The 19,510-nt window shown below is 36.8% G+C and overlaps 2 protein-coding genes across 10 annotated transcripts in view; one reads left to right on the top strand and one right to left on the bottom strand.

Moving 5' to 3' along the window:
- LOC103473951 (voltage-dependent N-type calcium channel subunit alpha-1B-like) overlaps nt 1–19,510 on the top strand; it is a 123,758-nt gene that overhangs the window by 26,104 nt on the left and 78,144 nt on the right. The window lies entirely within an intron of this gene.
- Nucleotides 46–2,385, bottom strand: LOC103473950 (arginine esterase-like). Its single transcript, XM_008424614.3, has 6 exons — nt 2,083–2,385; nt 1,740–1,929; nt 1,490–1,675; nt 1,276–1,337; nt 636–784; nt 46–543 (listed from the first exon to the last, which is right to left on the bottom strand). Exons 1-6 carry the CDS (start codon nt 2,117–2,119, stop codon nt 397–399), a joined length of 771 nt encoding a protein of 256 aa, XP_008422836.1. The 5' UTR covers nt 2,120–2,385; the 3' UTR covers nt 46–396.

Here is a 19,510-nt window from a genome sequence, read left to right as displayed (position 1 = left end):
TTTCTTCACTAACAACCAGAAATAAGCACAAGAGACACAATGTGATCAGATAACAGCTATTTATTTCCTAGTCATGTGACAGTGGATATTATTACTGATTATCACTAACAGCAGCTTTACTTATTGAGTAATATCTTAATAGTAATATCTTATTAAGATATTACTTATAATATCTTAATAAGATATTATAAGGTAATATCTTATTAATCTGTGATAATAAGATATTATTACAGATTAATGTGAACACAATAACTTAAATCCCCAAATAATTCAGCTTTAAATCAGAAAATGAATCAACCAGAAACTGAAATTTAAAGATTAACTTGAATTTTCTGATTTTATGATGCCGGGAACATTCAGCCACAAATCAGACACCGAGCAACCTAGGGTTTTTGGTTAGTTAATTGTGTCATCTATCCACTGCTTGTAGGCACAGACATCCATGAAACCATTTGGTTCATTGAATGCATAGTCTGGATCTCCAAGGAAGGATGAAACGCCATACAGCCTGTTCTTGAACACAAGTCCTCCGCCAGAGTCGCCCTGTCACAGACACAAAGCTTTTAATTGTTTTGTCCAGTAAAATGGAAACAATGTCTAAATTTTGTGCAGAAATTGTTTAAAGACTGACGTACACGAGACGCGTCCCTCTTAGAGCTTTGCACGCTGTACCACTTCTCGTATCTGCGCCGAGAGTTCTTGTCTTTTGCCAGTACCTCTTCTAACTTTTCATGTTTAGCAATCTTAAACTCTGCACACTGAAGATCATCTGGAAAATCTTGGACTGTAGAGGAAAAACAGCGTAAACATGTGAGGTCTGTTGACACATTTTGCTCAGGTCATCACCTTGTTATCTGTGGTTATTAAACTGGAGTATGTCACTTGTATAAAGTGTATTTTTTACATTTGTATCAAAACTGAAGAATGTTCTCCTCCACCTCCTCCCTTTTTTTAACTACCTGTAGAAATGCACCACTCCAGACCAAAAAGAACCAATCAGAGCCAAGAGCAGGGTCTTAGTGCTGTCAATCTGCTCATGTACATCCTGCTCACTTTACAGGGGAGAGACCTGTAATGTTGCTGGCTCACATTTTCAGGCTAAACTGAGTTTTCTCAGAACTTCCTATTTCAGGTTTCAGCAGTTTATCTCAGAGAGAGTTTGATGATCAAAACTTCAACAAGCTGCTAAGTTCAGCTTCAGGAAAGTCTAAAAACTGATTTGAATCATTTTGAGGTAACAACAAAAACAATGAGAAACATGAACATTCATCTCACGTCTTTTGTTAAAAAAGCCAACTTGTGTTAATCCATGACCTGCAAACTGAACCTTGGTGCCGCTGAAACACAAGAAAAACAAAATTAAAAATAAGTCACTTTAAGAACAACCACTAACCCTGGGAGACCCAAGCCACGACATTTTCCTGGATGAACTTTTGCTCATATTACAGATCAAGAACCAAGTTCTGAAATTTGAGAAGATAAAACTTACAGTAGGAGAGTATCTGGACAGTCGGGTAGTCTGATTGGTCGGATCGTTGTGATCTTTACTGGCAGCTTTAGGAGCATGATGTCATGTAGACGACCGTTACTGTCTCTATAAACCTCAAGTTGAGTGATTCTATAAATCTTCTTTGGAGCACTTTTAGGATGAACTCCTACATGTGCCTCTGTAACCCTAACCAAAGAAGACAATTATTAAAGAAACAAGTTATTTGTGATTTTTAGTTTTCCTGACTCACCATTGTGGATCTGAGTTCCCGCAGTGAGCTGCAGTCAGAACCCACTGATCACTGATCAGAGATCCTCCACATAAGGATTCTATTTTATTATTATATCTAAGAACCATCACGTGATAGAGTCGCTCATCATCTCTACAGTCCTGACCTCCAACGATTCTCTTCTGCAGAGACACTGAACTCACTGCAACACCTGGAGAAGAAAGTTTCTGTTTTTAGCAAATTAGATCCACACCGTAGAAATAAGGAAGTAACATGATAGCTTTATAAAATAATATAAAACACAGATCAACATAATTCATAGGACTAAATGTCAGTGGAAATGTATCCAGTGTGTCCGACTCACCCAAACCCAGCAACAGCAGAACCTCCAGCAGAGCCATTGCTGGTCCAGCTTTCTGTGAGTGTCTGCAGTCCTGCAGCAGCTTTTAAACTCTGTTCACAACTTCCGGCTGGACAGGAAGCCACCAGTCACGGGACCGACACTGATCTGTCCAATCACTGACCTCTGCCAGGCTAGCTGGGCAGTTCATAACATCTGATCCACGGCTCTCCAGGCTCTCTGAACGTCTGACCGTTTTTATTTCTGGCTGCTTAGTCAGTCAGTTTCAGTCCAAATGTTTTCATGACAAAGTAAAGAGCAATGTGAGCTCAGGATTTGTAGGATTCCTTTAAGTTTGGCTAATTAAAAGGATAAAACAAGGCAGAGTTACCAGTGTCTGAAACTCATGTCTTTAAGAATTATAAAAATATTTAATAAGCTCAACTTGACAAAACCTGAGACTGACTCTCCTTCACTGAAGCATCTACTGCCATATTTCCAGCAAACTGCCTTTTGGTGAATCCATTGCTAAAACTCAGTAAGATCCCAATACTCTGGTGGACTTTGTTCTTGGATAAAGTTATGTGCTTGTGGCAGACTACAGCCTGTAGAGGTAAGACAGCAGACATATTTTATACGACCATTTCACGTCAGTCAGGCCAGAAATCTACATTTAAAATGGGACTTTCTTCATCAAACCTTAGCGTGAACTGATAATACTGATATTAAATCAGTTGCTTAGTTAGGGTAATGTAACATCAGTGGATCAAATGGTTACATTTTCATTCAACAGTTTTATGCATTTTATATGAAAATCTTGACCATCTTGTGCTCGTCCTTGACCTTTAGTGGGCATCTGCACAGTGGTCACTCAGATATTTCACCAGCCTCTGTTGTTTTCTTTTGATTACAAACCCCAGCGGTACAAGCAGATTATATAAAATATCTAATTTATTAGTAACTCTAAAAACCGATTCACTGACAGTAAGCTGACCATACATATGTAAGATTACAGACTAATTTAACATAAATCATGGACACCTTAACAGATTTATTTCAAGTTCACTTGAAATAATTACGAACAGAAAACTTTATCTACACAACATTCTTGCAATTATATCCTTTGTTGAACATTTCCACATTTTTGCTATAACTCCCCAGATAAGATGTGTGCAGTCCTTTTAAAACATTTCTAAATGGTACCAATAACTGTTTTCTCACTCTTGTTTGTTTTCACTTTACATTTTCTATTGAAATTCAAAAATATTTTTATTACTGAAATATCTCAGAACATGTTCATTATTAAGTCCACATGCTGTCATCATTCCTGTTATCCCAGTGTTTTTCAGATTCCCTGCTAGCTTAGAGTAGCTTCCTCCTCAAACATACAGCATAAAAAATGTTATAAAAGTCCTGATTCTACATTGTGAAAAATAAAATGACTAATGGAACTACAAATATCCCTTCAAAAAAAACTATGAATCTTGTAACTTTATGGAACAAAAATGCTACAAGAAATTAATAAGAACACTCTGTTATGGACAAATGGACTGTCTTTGTCTGTTTTATCTGCTCACACTAACATGGCTGCACGCTGACATAACCATAACATTTAAGACTGAAGACAGTCACATATAAATGCAGTCACAATGCATTACTGCATTCTCACAGTAATGTGTTCTCATTACTGTGAGATCCTGTTTGTTTATCAGTCTACTAAATTCCGCTAAGATCTTCTGCTTTGTCACAGCCTACTGAACCTACTCACTTTGCAGAATGATTGCTGCTGAATGTGCAAAAAAGAAAAGAACAAAGCACGAGAAGTGGGAGAAGCAGAAGAAAGATCTTCTGCTTTATCACAGCCTACTACTTCTGCCTATTTCAACATAGAAACTCCACTTTTGAACAAGTCACTAGACTTTAGACTATCTTCAAATATCTCGACTTTCTGATATTTCTTATGGTTTTTCCGCAATTGTAACTTTTCGTCCTTTTTCGACAAACAAAATTATGCTGTTCATACATATTTAACTGTACAGAAATAATGTATGCGTCAAAACGTAGCCACGTATATCAACTATAAGAACTGTGACTATCATTGCTGCTGATCTTACGGTTTTCTGCCAAACTCTTCTGGAGCACAGACACATCACACCTTCTATTTCTTCAATGTGTTTTTCTCTTGTCCTGTTTATTTCTGTTCCAGCATTTTTTTCCTTTCTCCTGATGCTTTTACTGGTTTTTCTGTCTACAAAGGTCTTCTGCAAATTTTAATCAATTTTAGCAATTAATATATCAACATTTTCTACTACTTCTTCTGAATTATGCTATATCTTTAGCTTTTTCTGCAGCAATCACTCTGCAGATCTGCATCCTCACACCATTTCTCTAGTTAATTTTAATTGTGCAGATCCATAATTAACTAAAATGTTGTGATTAGTGCTATTTAGCACTCTTCCAAGCATTTTATGCTAACTTCATATACACTATTTTTAAGATAGCGTTAGTTCAAGATTTTATCAGCATTCAAGAATGATTTTGTATCGAGTTCAAGCGCTGATTTTCTAGTTATAATCAACAAAATTTGTGCTTAGCTTGAGTTTTATGCTTACTTAATTAGTATGTTTTTTTCAGCAAGCTTTTGTTTGTGGCAATCAGAAAACATCTCTTTAAAGCTTCTTTTTTTTTCCTTTTTAACACTTGTCTTTTGTTTTGTTCTTTCTGTGATAATTGCCCTTAGGTGGTTCTTAGCATTTAGATTATAGTGTCACATTGGGTGTTTGAAAAGTCCTAAGGTGCATTTAGTCGCTTCTGAACTCCAAGTTACATTTAAATAAAAGTAGAAATGGCTGAAAATCCTCTCATAATGTTGAGATTTAGGACTTATATAACGGTTAGTTTGTTTTCTTAATGATCGTCATGAAGCTGTTCTGATTTTCTGAAATTATTCTCACATTTACAAAGTAAATATGTTCTGGTTGTTTCTTTAATCATGTTTAATCAACATTTCCAGGTCAGGATTGGCCTGCTGGCGTATAATCATCCTCATATTTTTGCAGAATCTATAAATTTTTATGATCAGATTTTTAGACCAGGATTGTCTGAATGTCAGCAGAGCCTCAGAGCATCATTCAGTTTTAATATCTTCATTATTAGCCACCTCCGTCAGGGCACCGAGCTAAATTAACAAAACAAACACAGGCCCCCTCCTCTCCCGCTCGGCTCCCTCTCTCCCACGTTTCCAACCCGTACTCACCGCACGAACCCAGTCCAGCCATTGTCTTGCCGTCTTCCTGTTTCCATGGCGATGGGGCGCGATGTGCCTCTCGCCTCTTCCATCCTGGCTCGCACCGCGGACTCTGGAGCACGTCCACTTCCTCCTAAATTACACTAACATTCATGTGGCTCAACTGCTGCTGGACTAATAATTAGTTCAATTACTGCTTTTTTCTTTTTCTCTCTCCACAAACAAACTACCAGGGCAAGTTGTAAAGAATGGATGGGAATGTAGTAAAATGCAGTAAAACTTAAAGCTGCACTATTTAACTTTAATCAATTTATGCTATATTTCATACTAATATGAAACAGATAATCTGTGAAAAGATCTATTCCCTCCTCCTTCTCCCTGAGCTGCTGTTGCTGTCTGAAAAAATTAACCAAAAACAACCAACCAGAGCCAGCAGGTGGGGCTTAGTGCTGTCAATCAACCTTGTAAAAGCGCTGCTAAATGTGCTAAAGGCAGAGAAGCAAATTACTGTTACCATGATAACTAGTCTTAGCATACACAGGCATGATTGACAGCACTAAGACCCGCCTTCTGGCGCTCTCTGATTGGCTGTTTCTAGTTAGCACTGGGAGAAGCCAGAGGAGTTTGATTGTTTCACAGATTGTCTCATAAAAATATAGTGACAGTTTCATTAAATATGTAAAAAATATATTTTTATTAAAGTTACATACTGCAAGCTTTAGTGTAAACCTTTAAAACAAAACAAAAAAAACCAAAATACGTGGTGAGATTTTGTGTTTTTGTTTCACAGTATGTCTCTTTAAAACCACTTCTGTGTGTGTTTCATTTCCAGTTTCAGTTAGATAAAAAAAACCGACCTCCCTGCTGCTGTTCCTCTCTCTCCCCTTCCTGCTGTAGGGTTTGTGAGACGTTCTCACTCAGGGATTAACATTTCCACCTCACATCCTCACTCTGCTCAGGCTAATTTGTGGCTAATTGCCTCCTGATTTCTGCTCAACTCTGCTGGAAGAGCAGCGACATTTCTTAAACACACAACCTGGGTCAGCGCCGACTTACAGACCCAATGCTCTCTGGGTCAGTTTGCAAACTTTGAAGTTTAAACTTTGGCTTTATTTTACATTTTGCACTAAGCAGTGCAGCAAAGTCAAGATGAGGGGAAAAAGAGAAAAGAAAGGAAGTTTCTGCTTTTGGACTTAAAATCTGTTTAAAATTTGTAGGTAGAACAAACATTGTTTTTCAAATTCAGTTCAAATTAAAAGAGTTTTTATTGTAAAGATGTTAAAACTGTTTTTGCCAAGTATTTTGGTCTAGTTTTTAAGTACAAATATTTTAGTACACTTAAAATAAGACAAAACTAAGATATTTTCCCATGTTATAAGTGAAATAATCTGCCAGTGGATTTTGTTCAGTTTGGATCTCATGAAAAAAATTGGGATCCCACTGGAGTAGTTTAGGGTTTCTAGTGGTGTTAGTGGTTTAGTTCTCCACTGATTATTTTTATTTTTAATGTCAGGTGTACAAAGAGGAACCTTCTAATCTTTATTTGGTTGTGATTTCTATCTCATTCATTTGCATAAATCTTCCTTCTGCATTTGGTTAAACTCTGCTCCTTTTTTCCCGAACAAGCTGCAAACATGGAGTTTCCTCTAATGTTTTTTCACGACATTTTGACAAAGATAAAGTCTTTCCGGTTCCTTGTTCTCCGCGTCTGTTTTCTTTCCCTTTTCCTGCCGCTCTAATGGCGCTGAAGCGGTCGTGTTTTTAGCTGGAGGAGTGAGTCGAACTCACACCTGCGCTCCGATGAAGAGAGGAAGCTGTGAAGTGACTCTGGAGCGCGTTGGGCTGTCGCGGGTTCAGCTGGATCTGAGCCGCAGGCAGCTGTGAGTGGCCAGGATTGGCACCAGTTCATACAAACATGTTTACATGACACTCCTATAAAAATGTCTCTGATAGAGTAAACTGCCATGGCTTACAGTGCTTTAGAAACCTCTGAATGTTTATTACACTGAAACGACAAACTGCGGTACTTTTTTGATGAATCAGCACAAAATAGTGCATGAAAAAGAAGGTTTTAAATCCACTCTTCATGGAAAACCAGAAAAAATACATTTATTTACTTCACTTATAGGTGGTCATAATGTTTTGCCTCTCTGCTGTATATTTGGTGTTGATGTGGAGTTGGAAAATGACTCACCTGAATTATCCAGCTCAGGGTTTTCCCCAGAAAACGAGTTTATCAGTGAAAAAATGTTTAAAATTGGAAGACGTTATTAACAATACCTATAAACACCCAAAAGGCAGACATAAAATAACCCCTAAAATAAATAAACAAATGATGGTTAACCTGGTGGAGGCGTAAGTAAAGCCTGGCAGTTTGTTCAAAATAAAACAATGTAAAACTGAAGAAAAAGAATCTGAAACTGAAAAGTCGTTGTGGACCTCTTTTTTTAGTTTCAGTTTAAAACCTTTTCCTTTCAGTTTATTTTCTGTGTCAGAATATTTTTTCAGCTTCAAAGTAATTATTTTGTTTCATTTTTTTTTTAAATTTGAATTAACTTCATGACCTTGAATTTGCTTCATAGTGAACCAACGATCCATTGAAAGCAAACATTTTCCACTCAGGGTTATTTAATTTTTCAAAAAAATTACAAAAATCATCCATTTATCTGAAGGTCAAATTTGTACCATGTTTGAGCTCCATTTGGGGGCCAAACAAAATTATTCCAGGGGCCACAAGTGACCCACGGACCTCATTTTGGACAACCCATGACAAAGTGTTCATTTCTCCCAACTATTTGTACAACATGATTTAGTATAAATCTTGTTTGGAGGGAAAATTTTTTACAAAAACTCAATGAAATCGCTGCTGATTATTTTTCTGCTTATGATCAGTTCCAGTAAACTGATGCTGTCAGTCAGAGAGATTAGCAACATTTGTTTGTGAGACGCGGTCAGAGTGACCGAGTGTCACTCCCTCATTACGCCGCTGACTGATCACCCCTCTGTTAATGAAGCTGAGGGCTGATTGCTGTGCAGCTAATAACTCACAGTAATGGCCTTGAATAGACAAGCTGAGTTATGGGAAAGGAGCCGGTCACGCAGGATTTTTAATTTGATTAGCCGTGTCGTTCATTACTGTGATCAGATTGAGGCTGAGCTACTAGAATCTGTGGCAGAAAAGATTTTAAAAAACGTTCGTGACACTATTGTAGTGACGGGAAACACTAAAGAAAGAGTTACCTCGGCTAACCCTAAAAGTTAGCTGTGATAACGCTGAAGCGCTTTTCTGATACGGTATTTAGCAGACGCTAACGCTCAATATTCAACCGTCTTGATGCCTCTGCCAATGCTATAACGCTATATCAACATGGTATGTAGCAGAAGCTAATGCTAAATGCTATATCAACATGGTATGTAGCAGAAGCTAATGCTAAATGCTATATCAACATGGTATGTAGCAGAAGCTAATGCTAAATGCTATATCAACATGGTATGTAGCAGAAGCCAATGCTAAATGCTATATCAACATGGTATGTAGCAGAAGCTATTGCTAAATGCTATACCAACATGGTATGTAGCAGAAGCTAATGTTAAAGTGTTATATCAACATGGTATGTAGCAGAAGCCAATGCTAAATGCTATATCAACATGGTATGTAGCAGAAGCTAATGTTAAAGTGTTATATCAACACTTTAGCATTAGTGTAAAGTAATGCAAAATGCTATACCAACATGGTATGTAGCAGAAGCTAATGCTAAATGCTATACCAACATGGTATGTAGCAGAAGCTAATGCTAAATGCTATACCAACATGGTATGTAGCAGAAGCTAATGCTAAAGTGATATATCAGCACGATATTTAGCAGAAACGTAGGCTAAAGTGCTATACCAACATGTTACTTAGTGGAAGTTAAAGCTAAACCGTTAACTTCAATTCCAGTTATGTCTGCCCTTGAAGAGCGTAACCCTCGAGTCAATTAATTTTTAACATTATAATTTACATGTTCTGTAATGCCCTTAGAATTTATTAGTTTTCACGTTCAAATCCTGTCTTTTTTGTTCTGTATGTTTCTTGTTTGAAATGAAGTTATTTTGGGAAAAAGGACAGAATATATGTAGAAGAAACTGTCTTCATCCTCTTCAAAATAAGAGCATGAATACAACTGAAGAATTTTTTGCAATCGATAACCAAGACTTTAGCACAGATGTCAAACTTTATTCAGCTGAAAGTTTACCAAACAGCCAAGTGAATTAACTCTTTAGATTTCATCTGTAAACATTAATTCAGAGGAAGCTAAGTGTGCTAGCATTTTGAATGTTAGCCAAAGCGCTAAGCAAAAAGTTAGCTTTGCTGTTAGCACATCAGCAGATCACTGGAAGTGTTTATTTGTTAAAACTTTTAGAAGTATTTTCTTCCCTGTTTTAATTATGCAATGCTTCCTCTTTCTCCATCACATAAAAATCCAGTTAAATACATAAAAATTAGTGATTTTAATATTTAAAAGTGGTGAAAATGAAAGGTTACATAATGGATCAACTTCTGTTTCCTCTGCTGTCTGGGAGTAGATGGAAAGAAATAATTATCTCCCCGCATCCAGATGTGCTTGTTGATGAGTGATGTGCAGCAGACACAGAGCAGAAAGCCAATCCCTCAGGAAGTTGATAATTCACTCATTTTTAAATATAAACATCTAATTTAAGCATCTAAATCTGGACGTGTGCTGCGACGTCATGGCCTGCTCACGAAATCAGATCTTCGATACGGCAACACCTCACGCTAACCGTTCCTGATCTGAAACGATTTCTGCGCCGGATATGAAGGAAAACACACCGCTCTGCATTTCAAATCTGGTCTTTTCTCTCGCCGTCGCGCTGAGGATAATAGATGTTTGTGTGCAAACACAGCGAAGGCTGCAAGACATGAAATGTAAGAGCTTGTAAACAGATCAGAGAAAAGTAGAGGAGAAACGGGATTTAAACGGCCGGCGCCTAAACGTGACCTGCTGTTTGTTCTCAGCGCAATAATTCAGCTAATGAATTGAAACGGGTTTAACTCAGGGGTGAATATTGCGGGAAAATAAATACAAATTTGTCACATTTAAGATTTTACACAATATTGCAAATATTTGAACATTTTTAAGTCAGTTAGTTGCAAAAATATTAATCAATTATTGACAAGAATTTTTTTTTCTCCTTTATTAAATATGTGAAATCCTGCAGCAAGTTTGTTAGTGGATGGATGAAAATGTGCTTTTTCAGAGAATAGTAATTTAAATAAAGTCCTTCAGTTGTATAATGCAGCTTAAACCCCAGATTTATGGTGGTTGTTATGGAAGGCCAGAAGTGCAGCAATTCTTTAAATAAATAAATCAATAAATGTTTAACAAAAATGTCAATAATTATTCAAAATTGAAGAGTGCTGCTGTAGTAATTCATTTTCATGAACTTCAGATCTATGATGGTTCTATTGTGTAGTTGTCCTGGACATACGGAAAGTCAGAGGGGCCACAATTCTGTAAATAAATAAATGATTACCTAAATTGTTATTAATTATTCGAAACTGAGGGTACTTTTATAGTCTTTAATTGTGATATTACACTGTAAACTTTAGATTTGTTGTGGTGGTATTGTTCATTTGCCCTGCTTGTTCGGAAGAGCAGCAGTGCCGCAGTCCTGCAAATAGATAAATCAATAATTTTTTACCTAAAATGATTAATTAGTCAATTAATTAATAAATTAATTAGCTGCTGCTGTCCTTCACTTTCATGTTACACTGTAAATTTTAGATTAATCGTGGTTATGTAGTTGCCCTGGATGTACGGAGGGCCATAAGTGCCACCATTCTGTAAATAAATAAATTTATTGATTAATGTTTATCTAAATTGTTAATAATTTTTCAAACGTTGGGAGTGCCATTGTAGACCTTCATTTCATAATGCAGCTTCATCTTCAGAATATGGTGGTGGTATTGTGTAATTACCTACCTAGTATGTATGGAGGGCCAGAAGTTCCACAATTCTGCAAATAAGGGGTACGATGATGACATCAATAGACAATATATTCGCCAACATGTTGGTTTTATTTACTGTTAAATCTATTTTTTGTATGTATTACATTGCTAAAATTCATATGCTTTCTCATCATCATAAAACCTCAACTTTGTGAACTACTGATCACTTAAAATTAAATTCAGGAATTTATTTAACATTTTTGAATACTTATTATCCAAAATACTTATTTGTTTTTATTTACTTATTTGTCTATAAGAAACTGGATTTAAATGCATTAGAATGTTTTTATTTTCATTTTTTATTATTATTTAATGATGAATTTATTTACTGGATTGTGGCACTTTTGTTTCTCTACACTCAAACACGATGTGACAGAAGGCAAGATTCAGAATTGGGCCGACTCGCACCGATCTTTATCTGTTTACAAACTGAATTTGTCGGCGGGGTAAATTGATTAGCACAAATTAGGCTTCCTGTCAGGCTGGTGAACCCTGGACAGCTGCAGCTGATTTCATTTGATGTCTGTCCAGTTAGTTGTGTCTTTTTCCTTTTTCTTTTTTCTGAGACAGTCGAGTCGCTGGTTACCAGGAAACGTGAATTTTTCAGCCCCTGCATTGACAGTGTAAACAGAGCTTATCAGCAATTAAAGCCTCTGAGTTGTTTATGTTCAAAGTTGAAGTCCTCCATGACCGGCACATGAACATGATGTGTCTTCGAAAGGAAACACACATTTGTTCAACTTTAGCCTAGATTCAACGTCTCAAACTGGTTTGAAATGTTCAAACCTGATTCAGCTTTTTATTTCCATGACATAAAAGCAGAAATTATGCTGAAAAATATCTTTGTATTTGATGTAAAGTATAACAATGACCTCTCTATAAAAAAAATTATTCTGATTTTTTGCTAGATTTAGTTAAAAATGTAAAATTAAACACTCAGAAGGAAGAACAGGCGGCACAAGATTTGATTTATAAATCAATAACTATACATCGCGACAGATGGATAAGTTATTAACAATGCAAATGATAAAATATTCAATATGTAGAATGTTTGCTGAACTTGGTGGCTTCAAGTAACTAACTCACTCTTTGGTTACCTAGCAACTCGCTCTTTGGTTACCGTAGCAACCACCGGCTGATTAACATTCCGCCTCATAACTGCTTAACAATGGAAAACACTGTTGGAGTAAAAACTGTGGAAAAACACAGGGAAGGTCACGTGAGCAGTTTGACAGTATTTCAGATATTTAAAACAAAAATGGTCAATAATTATCAATATCAGCTGATATGAAGTCGTCCATCCCTGGTGTAGAAAAGAAAGAAAATCAACAGAATAAAGGATAAAAACAGTATGAAAATCTATCTTTCAGTACAACCTTTTATGTTTTGGTAAGTTAAAGTAGTATTTTCAGTAGAAAAATGGGCAAAAATGTTACATTTGCAATACATTGTGCCGCTTTTATTTCTATAACATACAATTTGAAACAGATATTTTTGCAAGAAACCCTAATTTTCAGAGGTATAACCAAAACCTGAAGCACTCTCTGCTTAATAAACATCAGTGGTAGTAATTTGCAGCATTTGTTATTAAAAATAATCTCCAGTGTCATTTATTTTTTTATATATTCTACCCAGCTGTTCTGTCTAAAGAATTATTATGGTTTAGCTGCCAGACTGTCTAATATAGTCATGCTTTAATTCTGACTAAATTATTATTCAGCATGCCAGCTGCCTAATAAACAAAACAGCTTTAATGCCTGATTTGTCTTTGATTTAAGCGCCTATAAAAGCCTGAAATGGAAGGGTTTTGTTTTTCTGGGTGAGATAAGTTGCTGATGCTGTCATTCTAGGTTTGAAAAGAATAAAATCCTGCGATTCTGTGTCTGACAGAGTGTGACAGTGATCTAAATTCACAAAGTGGCGGCTGCACTTAAGGGAGTTTTTCCCTCCAACAAAGAGACAGGTCTCCCTACTGATGGCATTTTATGAATGACAGCTCTGGTGTTAGCATGAGGACACAATAACAGGCTCTTGAAACTAAAGTCCTTTATTTAAAAAATGAAAAAAACTAAAATAACTTCTTGTTTGTTCATCGCTTTCTAATGTAAAATGTATTTTTGTTAGTGATTTTATGCTTTATGATAAAAATGGTTTTAACAGGGACATGCTGAGGTTGCAACGGCTCACCAAAACACACCCACGTATCTCAACTAAAACCACAATAAGTTGTTAGATAAGTTAGCTCCAAAGGCTAGCACTGAAATTAAGGGCAAGCTAAATTAGCACAAGAAATCTGTCCAAGTTACATTAATTTAGCCCAATAACAGAAGATTATGAGGTGAGTTATCCTGACAAGTTAGCAAAATCTGCATTAGAGCTTTTGCTAACTTAACAATAACCTAAGCTAAGTTACCACAAATATATTAGCTTACCTTAGTGCAAGGTTAATTGACTTAAAAGTTTACTCAAAACAAATTTTCACAACAGGTTAGCACAAGCTAACCCAAGAAGTTTTCCAAAGGTGAACTTAGTTTGCCCAAAACAATAGGACAAGCTAAGTTACCTCAGTTTATGTTAGTTAGCTTAAGCTACAATAACCTAAGCTAACTTTACAGAATACATAAGCCTAAGCTATGCACAAGTGCAGCTAGCTGAAGAGGTTTTTCAAAGGTAAAGTCAACACAAGACATTAGCTCAAGCTAAGTTGGCACAAGAAGTTTGCACAGTTTAAGTTAGCACCTGCCCAAGTCCAAGTCACTGTAAGTAAGCAAATATTAGATAGCTTAAGCTACATTAATCCAAGCTGAGCTATCACAAGCTATAGATGAGTACACATGCTTAGTTAGCCAAAGAAGCCAACACAAGCTAAGTTTGCGCAAGAATTTAACCTAAGCTAAGTTAGCGCTATAATTTAGTGCCTTCTATGTTACCAAATAAGCTAAGTTAGCAAAAACCGATTAGCTTAAGCTTTATAAACACAAGATGTTTGAGGACAAAAGGTTTGAGTTTCAAAATTTGTTTTTGAGTTCCAGATTTTAAAAAATTAAAATAAAACATAAACAAATGTTGAGCTCCAATAAAATGTCATAATGACCCGAGTTATAAACTTTCTTGCACAAGCTAAGCTAAAATAAGAACAAACCACAACCAGATTCTTGGGTCGTACCAGAGGTTACCAAAATATCACCGAAGTTCAGAGGTTATTGGGTTTATTTTTTCACATCTAACCTCAGGCTTAACTTTAATCCTATGTTTTCTATGTCTGAAACTGTAGTTTTACTTATAGTGCAACTTAATTTAATATCCTATAGGCCCTCCCTCCCTGTGGAAGGTATAAACAAATTGTGTCTGTTTTTTTCAGGCAATATCTTTACTGTCTGGCTTATATTAATCCTTCTTTATTAATGTTATTTTCTGGTCCCTCTGTCTTCCCTTCTGCTCTCTGGTCTTGCAAAACGTAATAAAGATATATGATTTTGTTACAGACATGCTGTATTTATATATATATATGACATACACCACAGACAGACTGAAAGCAGTTTCATTGCAGAGTCGTCCAGTTCAGTTCCTTCAGGGATAAATCCCACCGATGTTCTTCAGGTCAGGATCTGTACTTTAGTTCTCAGCTTGTGAAGTAAAAGCATTTCCAGCTCACTGAACTCCCAGACATCCCAGCACATCTTGACTCTCCTTTCAGAGGAAATTTATAAACCTTTATTACATATTGACGTCGTCATTGGCCAACAAATTTGGGTGGTTGTAGATCGAAAAAGAAAAGAGGAGAAAGGTTCCCCCACAAAACGTAAAAATGTTTAGATTAATCTCAGAAAATTTTCACGAGGACATTTCTGAGTTTGAAAAGTCAAAAGTTTTAAGCTTTTAAAAATTTTCTGATTGAAAAGTCAGACTGAAATTGTTTTCTTAACATTTTTACATCCAGAAATTTTCTTGATTCTTATATTCTAGCACATTTTTGACTTTTTAAATAAAAAAATTTCCTTATTTTTTTCTTTAGAAAATTTCTGAGATTAATCTCAAAATTTCATTTTTTTTCAGCAAATTTTCAACTTTTCAAAATCAGACATTTTAAGATTAAGCTAAGAAATTTTCTTAAAAACTGGTAAATTTCTGAATTTGAAAATTCTGATCAACTAAGACATTTTCTTATGTTTGAAAAGCTGAAGACTCAGAAATTTTTTTAGCAAATTTTTTACTTTCAAACTCAGAAATTTCCCATTTTCTCCAGAAAATTTCTGAGGTTAATCTAAAAAATTCCTTGTTTTTTCTACTCAAGCTCTGAAATTTCCTTTTTTTTTTTCTCCAGAAATTTTCTGATATTAATCCAACAGTTTTCTTGTTTTTCCAGAAAATGTAACATTTTGCAAACAATGAAATTTCATTGATTTTCTCGTAAATTTCTGAACTTTTTGGCAGAAATTGTATTCTTTTTTTCTATCTAAAGTAGCCGTAAATTACTGACCCTGCAATTAACACAAGATGAATCTTTAATTGTCTCTTATTTTTATGTATGAGGTATTTATTTATAGGCTTATAAATTAATACAATTATAAAAAGCAAAAAACTTTTTGCAGTTGATGTTCATTAGCGAGGAAAAGTGCAGCATGTGCACGCGTTCTGAGGGTGCGTGTAACTTTCAAACCGCGGCGGCCATGTTTGATGGCGAGTGGCTGTGGCAGCCACGTTGAGCTCATGAGGAACCCCTTTTTGTCCTCATGGCATTGTGGGAAATGCTTGTTCCTCTGACTGTCAGCGCTGTCTGCTCACATCGGATAACATCAAGGAGAAACAAACCGCCACTATTTACACGCAGGCACGCGCACACACACACACACACACACACACACACACACACACACACACACACACACACACACACACACACACACACACACACACACACACACACTCTGTTATTAAGAAACTAAATTTGACTGATTGGATGTCTCGCTTGCTGCTAAATGAGATTGTTCTGACATTTTTACATGAGACGACAAAGCATCAAACGTCTTTATTTGGTAATAGAGGTAATTCTCTACAACCCAATCATTAATAACGACTGGAGAGATTCAAAACGTTTTTCAGCCCTTCTCTCCGACAGATTTCTTGTACCTTCTCTCTGAGGAAAGTGTCTTGGAACGAGGTTACAGATTTGCTGAGAGGCTCTCAGCAACATTTGGCACATCTGATCATCTCAAAGCTGCTGACAGAGAAACGCTGGAAGAGGAAACAGCCTCCCTGATGAGGAAGCGAGCAGTAATGGCCGCCCTCTAATCAGAGACTGAGCTGATAGTTTAGTACCTATGCAGCTCTTTAAAAAAAAAAAAAAAGAGCCAATTTTAGAGCCATGCGTGGGTTATTTTATGCTTAGGAAGTAATCTAAAATACTATTTTGTAATCTTTTACACATGCATTTGATAATAAAAGCTTAAAGGTGACATATTACTCTTCCTTGAACAGGTTAGGACGGGTCTATGGCCTATTCAAAACATGTTTGTTGCATTTTTTACTCAATCTGCTCAGTTCAAACTATTAAGTCTCTGTCACTTTAAGTCCTCATAAGCTCCTGCTGGCCACGCCCACCCAACTCAGCGTTTATACTCACAGTGAACAGATGTGCAATTATGCAACCATGAATCTCTGAAAAGCAGAAGTAGAGCCTTCTGCACAACCAACAAAAATGTATAAAGTGGTTTCTGTATGGTAAGTAAGCAACAAAACACTTTGTCTTTTCCAGCAGCCATTGTACAGCAGTAAAACCAGCAGAGCAAACATGCTGGAGCTCAGCTTGGGTTGCTAGGTAACGGGCGGAACTCTGCTGGGGTTGCTAGGTAACGGGGCTGGGTTTGGCTGGGGTTCCTTAAAGATTAAGAACAAAAAAACTTTACTTTATTGCCAAAAGATGTCTGAGTGGTGGTTTTGAGAACCTGGGCTGTTTTTTTAGAAGCAGTTGAGGCTCAAAGGGAAGAACAAAAAAAAACATCCGAAATGTGCATTTTGCATAATAAATCCCCTTTACTACTTTAAAGACACTAGAACATGCGTTCAGCCGTTGTAGGTAGAGAAACGTGAGGACTCTGAGCGATGCTGAAGGCCTCGGACAGACAGGCTGTGTTTGGATGTGAGGCCAGAGACAGACGGTGAGGCAGGCAGACAGTCAGAGACCAGCTGGTAACGATCACACAGACGAGGAGCGGTTGTCCAGGCAGGTTGTCAGCGCCGTGTTCCCATGTCTGTCCTCAGAGATCGCTCGTCTCGTCTTACAGACACGTGTGAAAAACTCAATCAGAGCCCCCGGCCCCCAGCTGGACCGGGTCGCAGTAATTAAACTACATCATTCAGAAGCCTGGGTTTCTTCGGGTCGCCTCCTTTTCCCCACCTGTGTGTCAAACTTTCAACTTTCTTTTTATTTTCTTCATCTGTCTGCAGTGGAACGATTCAAATGTAATCAGATTTATATTTACTCATTAGGTAAACATAAATTAATAATACTGACTGTAACTTCTTGCTCAGTTACTTAGAATCTTGTTTTAGACCTGAACCTGCAGAGCCACATAAACACAGCAACAAAGTCGGCCTTTTATCACCTTATTTCAATTTGCGAAATTTCCTAATGGAAATGTGAAAATTATGTTTCCCATTTTCCCAGCTCTGTCTCTGTAGTTTGAGACAGTTAGGACTGCAAACGTCTCTCCTTGTTGATGTTGAATCTGCAGCTTTATATAAACATTTGAAAGCAGATGTATGAACTTTAGTTATGTAATTCTCTGCGTCGTTCATATATCTGAAGGTTTGCAGCACAATGTCCAAACGTATCAGCAGCATAATCAGTTTTGAATCAAGCATTTGTGATTCATTTCCCATCTTCCTTCACTGTTATCACATCATAACTATCTCCCTGCCATTTCCCTGAGCTGCAGTTATTTTTAAATGTTAATTTGAGTCTTTGCATGAAGGAATGGAAAAGAGAAAAGGGGTTAAATAAATAAACTGCGGATTGACTCTACAAATTTTAATAGGCAGCCTGATGAGTCACTCTTACCTCCGTGTTATTCAGCATCACAGGAGCTCTATTTATGTCTGTCTGATAAAAGCCAAAGCGCAGCATCTGGATTTATGTGTGATGACCTCTGCAGGACAGCGTCTGTTTCTGCAGATTCATTATTTGGTCATGAGAATCAGACTCATGTCTCGTCTGAGCTGTGATCAATGCAAGCAGCGTGTATGACCTTTCACCCTCAAGAACTGCTTTTATGAAGTGATAGGCCTTTAGCAGCAATACTTTCTCACCCCAAATAGACACAGTGCAGGTTATTGTTTACATCAGGAAAATGTTGCCGCAGCAGAAAAACTCCGTTAACTAAATGAAACCTGGAGATGTAGCTATATTTAATTTAGTGCAGTGCGCCAGAGCAAAGGGGAAGACAACGCAGAAAAACCGTTCAAGAACGTTTTCTTCTATTTTTTCTCTTTTTATGTGCCGTTACCATAGCAATGGACTGACAACAGCTCCACTAGCATATCAGGATTCAACACCAAACAACACGCAAACATTTCCCACACAAAGAACACAACATTTAGTCCGTTGCAGTTTTATGTTTTTAGGCTCGATGTTTATTTTACAATTGATACAATTCTGCTGCAGCTACCGCTGCTATTAGCTAAGCTAACACTGTGGTGGTTGATTAGCTAATATAAACAGCGGATCTACTCATAATCTGTCAGAGTTGGTGTTTAGGTTGCCCTTTTTCTAACTGAATCGAAACACAGAATTCCACAGCACATCTACATGTTAAGGATGTCATAGTCAAGCTAGCATAGCTAACCTACTTCCTTCTCCATTTTTTTAAATGAACTTTTTCCTGATCTTATCTAGTTGTCATAGTGTTGACAATTAGAAACAAAGCACTGCATCCCTTTTTATTTTATACATCAGGGGTGCATTTAAGATTTTGTGCGTTCTGATGATAATTTAACGGATAAATTAATGCTAGTCATTGTTAGCAAACAGCTTTTTTGCCCTCCAGAAAGTGCTCAGAATATGAATGTTTTATGACCCGGAAGTGTTGGGCTCAGAAGGTGTTGTCTGAATATCTTCAGATATCTTCACATATGTGAATTACTTTATCGTGTTTATTTAGAAATTCACCTGTAAGAACTGCCTGAAGAATGTCTGT

This window comes from Poecilia reticulata, chromosome 12 (assembly GCF_904066995.2).
Source record: "Poecilia reticulata chromosome 12, P_reticulata-male-v2, whole genome shotgun sequence".
NCBI classification, from domain to species: Eukaryota; Metazoa; Chordata; class Actinopteri; order Cyprinodontiformes; family Poeciliidae; genus Poecilia; species Poecilia reticulata.
Note: the sequence above shows the minus strand (reverse complement) of the source record. Positions and strands in the feature narration are given on the sequence as shown.